Genomic DNA, 14680 nt, shown 5'->3' on the forward strand with positions numbered 1-14680 from the left:
ACATAACCTATACCACACATAACCTATACCACACATAACATATACCACACATAACCTATACCACACAGAACCTATACACCACATTACCTATACCACACATAACCTATACCACACATAACTTATACCACACATAACCTATACACCACATAACCTATACCACACATAATCTATACCACACATAACCTATACCCACATAACCTATACCACACATAACCTATACCACACATAACATATACCACACATAACATATACCACACATAACAATACTGGATAAATTGCTATTTTTAGAGATTCTGCTATTTGATATTTAAATAAGAAATCAATTCTGAAAAGTACATTAAACTTCAAATTATTACAGAAAGTTTTTTTTCCATTTCGTTTTTTGCAAAATATACACATCCTTAATGTTCTTGACTATTGGAAAAAATACGAACATTTCATCCACAAAAACAAATATATAGTATATATTGATAATATTTGTTTTGAGTATATATTGTAACAGATGTTTTCATTGCATTTTCATCGGTTATTTCATTTTTTTTTTATTATTAATGGTTTTTCAAACATTGGTATCGATCATTTTTTGATAATTATCATTTCGAAGTAAAACTGTTTGAAAATGCATGTATTGTGGGAAAGTAGCATAAAATATTTACCGGCAGTCAGGGAGAACCCTAAACTGAAACTCGACTTAAAACGACAATATGTAATTGATACTATAACTCTTAACAATGGCGACAAAACATTGTATCCCGGAAAGACGAACAAACATAGTATGATGGCCCTTGTTACATTATGTATGACGCAAGTATGTAGGTAAAGTATGTATAGGTCATGTATGTACGTCTTGTACGTAGGTCCTTTGCTTCGCACTCATGAAAATAACGATATTCCTCAATGCCCGTGATATATACTAGTATATATTCAACGGGAAACCATTTAATGTCCTGTATTTGATTGTTTGTTTATTTGCTTTTATAATTATTCTTTCTTTTGTATGTTGTCGATTTTTAATAAGATGTTTATAACTGGTGCATCTTGTATATCCCGTTTTCTGTGTGTAACTTTTTATACGGTTGGTTTAACATAGGGGTAGACTCCACTAATAAGTTTGATGTGGGGTCAATAGACCCACATGTCGTAACCTACATGTACTTTAATATAGTCAATATGTTCAGTAACAAACCCTGCCGTCGGTTTGCCTCCAGCACGATACGAAGTTTATGATTGATATTGATTGTATTTCTGTTCAAGATGTCGCACTCGGTGCATTCAGTTGTATATATATTTTAGAGGAAAACTGACTCCATTTCCATTGAATCTTGTTAGATGAATGGGAACAACTGTTCATTCTCTCATAGCTTACCTTTCAGGGAGTGGTTTGTATGAACAGCCTAACATAACGGCATGAAAAGCTACAAAGTAAACTCAACATTATGCACCATAATATAATCAAGCGTCTATAAGGATTAAAACCGACAGTCACGGCGTGGTCCGGATTTATACACAACTCCGAGGTCTTAGTTAAGGAGTATAACACGCGAGCCCATGGACGACTGGATACGGACTAAGGATACCTGAATGTATACAGTATGAACGATAACATGGGTGCTTCGGTAAAGACAAAGGAAACCCGAATGTTACCAACATGAGATTGTGACACTTTGGTAGGAACAAAAAAATCCGAAATTGTGCTCTACAACGGAAAGAGGTTTTGAAAACCCATGAAACCCGTAAATACGACATTCTTTGTCTTTGAATGCTTACATGGAATTATGAAAATGAGTTTCATTATGAAGGGACAATGTGTGTTGACGACAATGATAAATTAATTCAGCGGAACACGTACTTTTTGAGGATTTGTTGTGAGTTAAACGGAATGGATATTTTTATTTATATGCCTACAACAGAAAGACATAATGGAAATTTGGCATTTTCGTTGTAGTGTTAAATAGAACGTGCGCTGTATAGGAAGGGCGGTTTCCACTTGAAATGACTTGGACTAGGACATATTTAAAGATTCGTTTGACGTCAGTCGATGACGTTTCGGATAAGAGGACAGAAAATGCCATTGATTGAAGGCCATTCGTGGTCAAATGTAAACAAACATTTACACCCGCACCACCCGTGTCTTAGTTCCACACGTATGCCTCTGGTCAGTTTCGAGTGTGTCCAGTCCACCTCGGTATATGTGTATACATGTCACTGGTCAACAGGTGGACATCGTCTTAGAGAACATTGAAGTGTTGGCTGGTTTAAACCATGAATAGCATAAAGTCGATTAATAGTGACCTCAATGACCACTCGAAACCGGTGTAAATGACCAAGGCAATATAGCAAAGGGATGTATATTTCAAAAGTGGGAATTTTTTAACTGGTGGCGATGATGAAGCAGACAACGCCAGGATCAACACGATGACTATTTGAATGTGTGCTTAAAGTAAAAAGAATTAACAAATCTCAATATAGGATGTTTGGAAACAGATGTGACACGCTGGATTGGCAAGGTTGGTTATACAAACGGATATAACCTTGAACCATCTCGTACATAATAGACGACAAAACCGAAATGTTTGCATACTCGGAGTAACCAATTTTGTGTTTGAATTCAGACCGAGATCCGTTGGTAATTCCTGACATTGAGATCGGACTGGTTAGTCAGTTTCTCGTACGTTTTTGCCATTTTTTTTTTTTTTTTGAAATGGAACATATCTCCGCGGCAATTATTGCCGTTTGTGATTTCCTCATGAGCTTCCTGGTAATTTCAACATGTGTTGTGTTCTTCTGGAGAGGTAGTTGGGGAGTACTTGACCTATATCTTTATCCCAGTAACGTTGAACTCAGTTCGTGGATTTGTTTTGCGTATGGCAATTTTGTCATGATTTTGACTGGTCTCTTACAGAAATATACCTCCAGGATCAAGAAATTTAAAAATGTAGTCGTATATTTCGTTCTTTCAAGAGTATATATTTACATCATCGCTACTGCAAGTGTGGCGCAGTGGCGCGGGATTTGGAATCTGCAGGATCACTACACAGGAAAGACGTGGCAGAGTGCTATTTCGTCCTTCGTCATTGGCGCCAGCGTAATCTGTTGTTTGCGATGTGTCAAAACAATCATGGCCGCGTCGCCTTTGATGGTTTCGCATGATACGGATTCTGCAAAGCTTTTCAGGATAACAGGGAGACTTGGTTCAAAGGTTTGTTACTTCATATCTACTAGATTTTAAGTATATTCTTCATTTTCATTGATGCACGTGCAAATAAATCATAATTTATTTTTTACTTTTATTATGTAGACACTGTCATAATGGATAAGAGAACTGTTTTTTTTTATAGAAAACCTAATATAGCTAGGATTTTTACCTAGATTTGGATGGTGGATTTGAAGATGAAACATAATTTGTTTACTGTGTCAGAGAATCTTACCCTAGTTTCGTCAGTATTCATTAACTAACGGAAATTTCTTGCTTACACTGTTCCAAAGGAAAGCTGAACAGATTTCAGAAATCTTTCATTTGTTCAAGTACAGTTTTTCAATGGAAACATTAACATTCAGAAATTTTGAAAAAAAAATATGACGTCGTCTTCTCTGAGTAACTTTCCAGAATAACTGAGGAGACTTTGTTTCGTTTCGTTGATTTTTATGTTAAAACCATTTTTTTTTTGTATGTTGTACATTGTTTCCGATAGCTTTCTATTCTAAGTTGTTATTGCGTATGGAGGAAGAGAGTTGGGAAGAGGTGTCAAATATCTATTACGATACCACAGCTATATATATATACATTTAGCCTAAAGCATGTTAGTCTAAAGTGTGGCTATAATCAAGGACAAGGCCAACTTTAAGTACTTAAGCTACTTACAATACAGTGAGCTGTTCATGTACGTCAGACTCCAGACTTTGCCTTTTAATTAAGAAATAATTAACGATGATTCGCGTATTGTTGCAGGATATACAACGAGGACGAGGATATTTTGCAATTAAATTAATAACGAAGGCCGCAGGCCTGAGTTATTAATTAGAATTGCAAAATATCCGAGTCCGAGTTGTATATCCTGCAACAATACACGATTCAAAGTTGATTATTTCTATTCTACCATGTACTGTTTAGTTCTGAGATCGACCTCTTTCTAATAGAAAAACAGCAAAGAAACCCCGAGAAAACCTTGTAATTTATTTCTTGAGTATTGCATTATTTGCTGATTAAATATACAGGCAATACAGTACTACGATCAAGAGCATCTATCATATGGCATTGATTTTGAAAAGAAAGAAAAAGGATAAAAAAAGAAGAAAAAAGGAGGGCCTCCGTAGGATTCGAACTCGCGTCGTGATAAAAATTTATTGAAAGACTAACCCATTAGCCCACTCGGCTATAGTTACCTTTTTCTGGAATGGGTGAATATTAGGTATATAAAATTGTAACAGCCTTGACTCACGAGCGTGTATTATTGGCACGAGCGTGGGTTATTGGAAAATAATACATGGTTTTAAACCAATCAAAACTGGCGTTGCATAGCAAACATGGTAGAATACTATTTTAGTAATGGTTGCAACGCGCTTTTCTTTGTTCTTTTTTATACTATCAAATCACAGACCAACAATATCACAATAATTATACATACCTAAGTATGATATTGTTACAGAACAGAAATACTTAGATATAAGGTAATTGGTCGAGTGATCGTCTGTCATACAAATAAGAATTGATTATTGACATGCCGTTTGCAATAGGCGATCCAAACGACAGTTCTAAATTTAAACGGGAAAGGACTTCCGGTGACACAATTTAATGTACTAGGATACCCGATGCCATCCATCACATGGAAGCCGTCCTAAAAAAACATGAATATCTCCAAATTCATGAACTTATTTCAGAGAAACATATTAGATATTTAGCGATAGCAAACTTGATCTTCCTCTTAGTCATTCTTTCGCTCAAGGTCATCAGTTATATTTGAGAGATAGCCCGTATACCTCTACAGTATTATGATATAGACTGCGTTTACTGGTCAAATGTTCTACCTCAGAATTACCAGTAAGGGGGAGATAACTACTGTAGTGTTATATTTATTTTTTTCTTTCTTGTCTTGATTAAATACCTTACGGGAACAATGATCTAGAAATCACTTGCAGAACCAATCTGGACCAGCCGGTTGAATTCTGCGTCTTTATCAACTTTCTAGTGATCACGTGACCTAATCTGACCTATCATATATTGACGCTTTTCTGCCATCGGACAATAGTGTCTTTGTCGGACATAAAATTTCACTTGTCCCTTGTCCTATGAATGATTAAGATATCAAATGAAATTGACTGAGTAATCCCTTGTCCGTCAAAAATTACACACTACTTTAGTGTTTGTAAACATGTCCGACACTCTGGATTAACAGTTACTATTACAAAATTATAATCCACATTTTTCATTCCAAATTCGTGAATTATTTAACACTTCTCTAACAATTTGATACAACATATTCTTATTCACTCTACAAAGGATCATTTAAAATATTGAGAAAGTCCATCAATACTCCTATACTTTAGCTAGATCCTTACATCATTTCACTCATCAACCAAGATGGCGTCCGAGTGTAGAACGACAAACACGATCATATTTAGCCTGACGCTGAGAGTCTCCACAGCTCCTGGGTCGAAGTCCAAGGAGGAGAACCTTGCCCTGCAAGTAGATTATACACGTGGAGTTTATAAAGACATCTGACGTATGATCAATCTAGAGTTGATAACGAGGCTATTGATCGGTGACGTCATTGTCTCCGCTATGACGATTCATATTCACAGTTACATTTGACACGATGATGCATTGGTTTGGTTTGTTTTTGTTTAACGTCCTATTAACAGCCAGGGTCATTTAAGGACGTGCCAGGTTTTGGAGGTGGAGGAAAGCCGGAGTACCCGGAGAAAAACCACCGGCCTACGGTCAGTACCTAGCTACTACCCCACGTAGGTGTCGAACTCGCAACCCAGAGGTGGAGGGCTAGTGTTAAAGTGTCGGGACACCTTAACCACTCGGCCACCACGGCCCCTTAGATGATGCAAACTTAACTCCAAACAAACTCATCCCTCCTCATTCTCGTCACAAATAGCCAAATAATAATCATCCTAATAATGATAAGTCTATTAAACTGAAAAGCGCATTCTCGGTGACAAATGACAAGTTGCTGTAAGCAGAGACATAGATATGTCTCTGCTGTAAGCACATTTTTTATTTGATTTTAAAATTTTCCTTTTCACATCTGAAAAGAAATTAAATACTGCCGCCTAACTAAAATTGTACAACATTGTATTATCTTGTGAAAACCGTTTCATTGTCTACAAACAGGACGCCGTGAAGTTCGATTTGAAATTCACACAACGTTGCGCATGACCGGGGATCATTTACATCCGTTTTGAATTACCGTTAATGTATATTCACAGAGACATATATCTGTATATATGTCTCTGATATTCATGATTATATAAGTGATTATTAGCTATGCTAATGATGTAGACGACGAGTTTCGCAACGCTGCTTATCTAGGGAAGCTGTGACCAGGACATTTAGAAAATTGACACGTATAGCGATGATTGGGTCATTAGTAAAGATTTAGAGATTTCCATTTGAATACGTAATGTATTTTTTGACTTTGGCGAACAAAAATGCATTTTTACTCAAAATCAATAAAGCAATATGATATAAGTATTAGCCAACTATTTCGAGTACCGTTCAAACTGGTTAATATTAAAATTGATAAGTCCGAAAATATGTTTTCATCAGATTTATAGTTTCTGATCAATAACTAGTAAACTTATGAAATGTGTACAATATCGATAGTAGATATTTTTTCTTCGTGAGTGATATAGACAAAGAACTTTGAACCCAGGTTTATACTACTGTGTTCACTGTATCCTCTGTTATTGGTGAAGCTACATGGATTTTAAATCTAGATTAACAAAGAAATATTTAATATGCTGCAAAACAATTACTATGCACGATGACTGGGTGGGTTCATTTGAATTGTAATTAAATTGTAGTAAAATTATTTTACACATATATTTGGCTTCGAGGTTTTAACAGAGCTCGACAAAAGATTGCTTTGTCTGGCCGTAATTACAAATCTCAAGAAACGTTTGTTAGAATATAAATAAAATATCTACGTCTAGTTACATCTAAATATAATACTTCACTTGTAGAATTCTATGGAAGTCATTATACTGATAATAACATAGGTTGCGCTGTGATCGGCTGGTTGGTTGGTTGAGGTATTGCGTTATGAAGAATGGCATTGTACTTGATAAAGATGTGTTATAATAACCAAAAAGCAGTGCAATTGAACGACAGAGTATACATAACAGCTAAAAACCATTGTTTTTTTGTTTTTACTCAGTATTTCCGTTGTCCTATATGAATATCATTTATTAACAAGTGGGCCGAACGGACTGCATATTGATATTTCGTTAGACATAAAGAAGGATTTTCACCTTGTTTTCGGTAATATAATATTTTGTCCTTTCAACGACTTGGCAAGGTAAATCAAAACAAACTCAGAAACATGAGAAAATATCTTTCAGAAATGATTCAGCACAGGTGACACTGTTGTTAATCCCGAAAATCATATCTGGTAATGCAAAGGTGTGTCAGATCAATTTGACGAAAGTATTAGATTTAACATAAGTAAACAAGAAAAGAAAGCATAATCTAACGAACACTTGTCAAGCTTAAAACAAACAAAGTTTTATTTCAGCCCTTATTGATTCGACCTGTGGGTATCTGAGAGTTCTCCAAATAGATTATGTAACGTACATGATACTGTGGTCACGGCAATTCGTGATTGTGTAAATAGCTCTCTGTCACCTCGTCCGTGCTTGTTTAAAATTGTTGAGAAAACATCTCGGGGCATCTTGATTATATACGTTTTAATTCAATATCATTTTCACTAAATTCCCGAGGTGGAGATGACACCCTTTCCGACCGCTGGTAGCGAGATGGGATGTTTGATATTTAAGTCTTCTCTTACCAATGAACAACTATTTTGTTTTCGAATACAAAATGGGAAAGTATCACGTGTTAATGTTAGGAAGCGGTCCCTAGTTTATATAGAGTTATCGCCCTTAGATTACTGCGTCATATTGTCCGGTCAATATTTCGTCAGATTTGTCATTTGAATAGATCACTACCTTGAAGAGATTGAAAGATGAAATGCAACAATTTAGAAAAGTATATGACATATACGTCTGACATTATTGAAATGAAATAAGAAATAATAACAAAATTAAAATTCCTGTATGAAAAATATAAATATGTTAATATTTGATGTCGGAATAATATACTCGGTTAGGGTTAGGGTTTAACCGTTAGGATGAAAGAGTCTGTCATTGTCATGGCTTCCATTCACGATTGTGGATTTTAAATTGATTGAGCATCCGCCTTATTCACCTGATCTCGCTCCATCAGATTTGTATCTATTTCCAAAACCGAAAAAACAACAAAAGCTACTAAGTATTTCAGGCAGTACAGTGGTTGCAACAGAAATCTCAAACGTCCACATGATTTGACAAATAAACTCGATTTGGTGACATGAAGATGAAGTATACAAGAATAAAACAATCCCGAAATATTTCTTTGTATTCTGAATAGTTGATAGGTAAAATATGTCCTGTATATATACAACGTGACAGCTTTTTAAGCAGATGTAGTAACTTGTATAAAACGGTTATGTCACAAACATCTGTAGTTCTATTGTATATGGATTGCTGCCTATGGCGGTCTGGTGTCATCTGTGTGAGAATATATTATTTAGATCTCAACGTTAATAGCAGATTAGTGTCACAAAAATCAAGTGATGAGGTCAACTGCCCCATCATCTAGGTTTTCCTCTATTATTCCGCGTTCTCGTATATAAAATGATAACATAACTTAGCAACATCAGACAAAACACACACACACACACAAAAACATAAATTCGTGCCAGAGACAATATACTCGGAGAGCATAACTATGTTAAAGAAACTCTTTTGACATTTCCCACTTTGATGTATTTGGCCATTTTTTCTAATTCTTTGGTATTTTGCCCGTTAAATAATTGTATAAGTTTAAACTTACTTGGTTTTTTAACATAGTAACTTTTCAAATATTTCTTACGACTATCAGAATAACATGGGCATTTTAAAATAAAATGAAATTCATCCTCGACATCATTTAAATTAAATACAAAACAAATCCTCAAATGTCGCTGGATATTTTGATAACGACCTTTTTCTACATTTAAATCATGAGCTGAACTTGTCCTCCAAGATCCACACTTGAGTTTCAGGTCAAGCTATTTAGTTGTCACTTAAATTGAAACGCATACGACTGTATGATTACTTTGTTCAAACGTCTAAGCTATTTGTGTTTATGTCTTGCAGGCTAGATGTTCCCCTTGGTTCGTAGCCGACATGGTGATGACGCCTCTTCTTGTCCACACTTTCGTTGTGGTTTTCTGGCGGGGACTATGGACGCTAATGAACATCTACCTGTACCCAGGAGAGGACACCCTGTCCGGCCTTTTCTCACTAGTAGCCAGCCTCGCTTTGGCATTCCCAACTCTCATTTGTCAACATATCATTGTGCCATTTGTCAAAAATCACAGCAATAAAAACAGAATTTGTGTGGTATTACTTTTGAACCTCTATCTAGTCATGGCTAGCTGCTTGCCCGTCGCCCATTGGAGAGGAATTTGGATTTTACAGGATGCATTGCTGATTCCGGAAAATAAACAATTCAGTGTGTGGGTGTCTCATACACTTGGATTCCTGGGTGGAGTACTCGTATTATCCGCAAAATCTATACCGGTTTTGGGTTGTTTATTAGATAGCAGTATTGGCAAAGACGATCGACCGCTGATTAGCATAGCTTATTTTAAACAAATGCGAGACAATATTTGCTATCAAAAGAATGTCAAATGTTCAAACGACCTTGACGATAAGGACGTGGTGTCTAAGGAAAATACCGAAAACAATAATAAACCTATCGAGTTCACATTCATTACACATTTATAGTCATCTTTATTTGCAGCTAAAGAAGGTACGTTGGTAAAATAACGTAAAATGTTTTAAACAAGTATAATTTGTTTGAGTTGTTCTTCATTTCATGCAAACAGCTATGGATTACTGTATTACTTTTTTTTTTATTTTTATATTTATTTTTTTTTGTTTTTTTGGTGTTTTTTTTAGTTTCGTTGGGATAACATTTCGCGGGTTTCGAGTTCGAGGTCATAAAATGTATAAAAATCAAATTAGATTATTAAATTTCACATAGCATCGCCCTCTCAAAATTCTAAAACAAACTCTTTTGTGTATATACACAGGCATACATTCACGGATATGATAGTTCGCTATAAGAATAATAACGGGTATCTATTTTTGCGGTATGTTGAATGACCACGAAAAGGCGAAATATAATTCACCGCTAATATTACCAACACTGCCGTATATGAAGGTGCCCCTCGACATAGTGAATGACTACAATGATTCACTATCCGACACATATACAAAAACCTTCACATTGTAATATGATATATTACTAGACCACCTTACGTTAAGATCCGGGTACTGTAAACGTTGAAATTTACGCGAGGAGAAATTTACGCAAATTACGCGGACTCCTTTGGATCGCGAAAATTTCCCCCACGCCTATTATTTTGATATCAATTTGCGCAATCTCTTGAACTACAAGCGAAATTGTATCGATCGTGAAAATTACTCCCACACGTATAGTTTACATATTGAAATCGCGAAATTAACCCCCCGCGAAAAAAATCACGTTTACAGTAACCATAATTGCAAGGGAAAACACCACTCAAAAGAAAGAGCAAAGCAGACAAAAGATTTGCGTTAACTTTTCAATTCATAGCAAAAAAAAACACATAATAAGAAAAAGCATGTCTATCTTCACAAGGAGCAGATAATCGCAGATTACAGGCCGTGTACACAGTACAGCGAATCTGATTAGGTGTCTCAAAAAATTGTAGGGAACCGCAGAATGTGGACTGCCGTCAGAGAACAGGGAATGAAATGTGGTATCTTTAAATTCCAAGATAAAGAAGAAAATCCTTCATTCTGCAATCAAACCCACATACGTCTTCTCATACGATCCTGACAAAGATCTAGTTTATTCTTTACATGAATATTTACAAAGTCGTACAGATTTCCAGAGTACAGAGACGGATATTTACAAAACCAGAGTATATACCTCTTCATCAACTTGTGTGATATATTCTCTCTTTGTGGCACTATCGATGTTTGTGAAAATATGTCGTAAACCACATTCATACCATAGAAAACAGAGCTGAAACAGTTGCAATTATATCTCGTTCACGAGTTGGAAACTCAAAAATATGCTCAGGAAATGTGTAAATGTAATTGTTGAAACAGTATTGAAGGTTCATGACGCGAAATTAAGTCGCCGCAAAAATAGGTTTGTTTATAGTATGTCTGCCACTATTAAGATATTGTAACAAAAATCAAGTTTGCTGTGACAGGAATTAACCAGCATATCGACAGGATGTCCCAGTATTATCAAGGTTTCGGTATAGTTCAATATGAGATCAAGTTCAAGTTTAAATTCTTCATTACTTTGACCTTAGTAAGCTCATCCGTTTAGAGTACAGACATATAGAAAATACTTAACCAAAACATATATACATTTATGCAGGTTCAGCCTTGGAACGGCTTTAACACAACAATGTTTGGAGAGTGTATTTATTTATTCGTTACATCATGATTATTTGTATTAATAATAGGTAATTATATATTAAAAAGTATGTGTACACATGAAATATTTCATCGAGGTAATAATTCTAAACTTTTCTTATTAGCAAGCTTTATATATTTACTCAAACTTTTCGATTCTTTAAGGCTATTTGTAGAAAATAGTTTAATAATGTATACACTCTTGGATTTGTTACATACTAATGCGTTTTCAAGAATGTATTTCTTAAATTTGGACACACTAATACAAAATGAAATGCTTTCGGTATAGTTCAATATGAGATAGGTAACGTTTCTCTAATTTGGGAAATAATGTCATCATGGTTTTTGTACGATTTTCTTACACATTAGATATTGCGAAATTTGTGTGTGTGTCTGTAACGGACTATTAATTTAAAAGAAGTTGCACACAGCAAAAATATGGAAAATGAATTGTTAATTACATCTGATATATAAAACATCCCCTTTCTAACGAAATTAATAGAGCATTAGGTTTAAAGACGTTTTCATTTATGTTTCAATTTAGACGTAGGTGCATGTGATGAGAAAGACATTGATGTTGAAAATTCCACTACTGTCGTTTAGATAACCTCGAACTTTATCAAAAATTGTATAAATCGAAACGCTACGTTTTGCTACCTAATTCAAATTCTGTATTTGACTATGAATAGTCAAATACAGAATTTTTTACTTTGTTCATGTTGTTAATGGCAGCGACAATTTGGGCCAAAAATCTATATTTTCATTGTATACCATGAAAACAACTTCATTGTGAATGATGTTATAAAACACAATCGATATGAGTATTGTTTACTACATTGTATATATATGATAATTATATTTATATTGCTTATGTTTTGGGGACTAAATCTATATATACAATATTTGAAAATTTAAAATCTATAAAACAGTTCAATAAAATGGTTACATGAATGGAAATGATGGATATTAGGTAACTACTGATAGAAAACAGTGACAATAATACAGGTCGGCAATGTTAGCAATTTGTTGGCAAAGAAGACAATTTGTCTTACTGGGAAAACAATTGAAATATCAATGTTGCTATGAGAAAATAAGTGACAATATACGACTTCCTTCCCTTAGACCACTAAATAGCAAGCGTATATACTGATATATAACACATACAAAGGCAGGTAACCAATCAGAAAGTCTATACTAAAGCAGGTTATCCAATCAAAACACTACATGTTTTTGCATTAATGGCAAAATATTAAATCACTTTGTAGATATTGCCTATGGTTGTCTGTTGTTACATAATAGTGTACAAGGTTAGTTTTTGTGACGTCACTGTATGCTTAAGTAATGTTACATCAGTAACCACAATGCTTTTTGTTTTAGATTTTGGACCAGAAATAATCAACATTTGGCAATTGTCTGGATAATATTTCTTTTAGTTTATCCTTAGTTCCTCCTGATGATATAACTTGTATGTTGACTCTAAAACGTAGGTTTGTCCGGGAATATTGACACTCTATTGTCTTCGCTTATGTTTTAAATGATTATCTACATAGCTGAAATGAGAAAATCAAGGTAATATGTATATTGGCATTAAAAAACCCCAAATACTTTTCTAGAAATTACAACTGTAGAAAACAACAAAGCAGAAACTAGAGACTGCGTCACTGGCTCAGTATTTTTTAAAAAGAATATTCTTTCCTAGACATGAGACAATTTTCAGGCTAATAAGGATATTTATCGAGATTAAATGGAAACGTGCCTTGCAAGCTGATATTTATATATGTCGAGGTGAACGAGGGGGTTGTTGGCCGTGGAATTTAGTCACGAAATAATATTTAAAAAATGACATTTAATAAATTATTTCATTATTTTCAAATTAATATAGCCAGGAATGACCATGACCATGTGACAAATCAAAGGTAGTTAAACGTCTTCCAAACTTTAATGTATGCAGTTCTTTAATCCATAAATTAAACAATTGCGGACTATATTCGCGTATGTGTGTGGCGTGCTGATCTCTGCTTCCCGCTAAAATGTCGACAAGTCGTTGTCCCTGTGGGAGTTCAAGATTTGAAAAAAACAAAAAACAAAAAAAAAACAACATTCCAACATTTCAACAGAAGATAATGTCGCCAGAGTTTCGATTATTTCTTAAATATTGATTTTGCAAATAGCATGCTCGATGGCAATTCTGAAGGACTAGACGCTGTCCAAAATTGATATGCTTTCATAAGATTGCGAGAGAGCCAATAAACTGTTATCAGAATTTGTAAGTCTTTCCTTTTAATGTTTGTATGAGCTAAACTTCCGTAGAAGCGAAAGTATTTTTACGGGTTTTAGTCGTGGTAAGGCCCCTCAAAGTTAATTAAGACACTTTTTGGCCTAAATATGCATGCATAGGAATGACCACTGGACGTCAATGGAGGTAAATATCTAACACGAATAATGCTTTTTGATGACCCCCAAATATAGCTCACATGCAGTGCTCACTCGCACATCCGACAGATGACGGAAATGTTTGTCCAACAATAAGTACGAAGGAGACTGGAATAACACCGCGTGTTATAGAACGTGTTGACAACCTCATACAACTATTCTATCGAGTAGTCGACATATTAATATTTACACATTCATATCCACTCTATTTGTAATGTCGACTATTCGTTTGTTTAATTTTGACTATTGTAGTTTGTGTGGGCGGAAGACGGTAATTTAGTTTCGGAAAAATCCGGATATGTTCTAACATAACCTTAGGTTGATCTTGCCATGCTTAGCCTGACTTGATCCAGAGGTTTTCAATATAGCCTGATGTTAAAGTTTACATGTTTGCTCATATCATGTCTGACAAGGTATCAATCAGATCGTTATACAATAAGATCAACAAACTCGTTCACCTTAACAAACTAAGCTGCATGTGTACCACTTAGGAATGGACGGGTAGAAGGAAAGGAGT

The 14680-nt window shown here is 35.0% G+C and overlaps 1 protein-coding gene across 1 annotated transcript; it reads left to right on the plus strand.

Annotated features, from left to right (window-relative positions):
* The first annotated feature begins 1512 nt into the window (after nt 1–1512).
* On the plus strand, nt 1513–10100 carry LOC117314698. Its single transcript, XM_033868787.1, has 2 exons — nt 1513–3199; nt 9406–10100. Exons 1-2 carry the CDS (start codon nt 2702–2704, stop codon nt 10036–10038), a joined length of 1131 nt encoding a protein of 376 aa, XP_033724678.1. The 5' UTR covers nt 1513–2701; the 3' UTR covers nt 10039–10100.
* Nucleotides 10101–14680: the final 4580 nt, after the last annotated feature.

This window comes from Pecten maximus, chromosome 16 (assembly GCF_902652985.1).
Source record: "Pecten maximus chromosome 16, xPecMax1.1, whole genome shotgun sequence".
Classification (NCBI taxonomy): domain Eukaryota; kingdom Metazoa; phylum Mollusca; class Bivalvia; order Pectinida; family Pectinidae; genus Pecten; species Pecten maximus.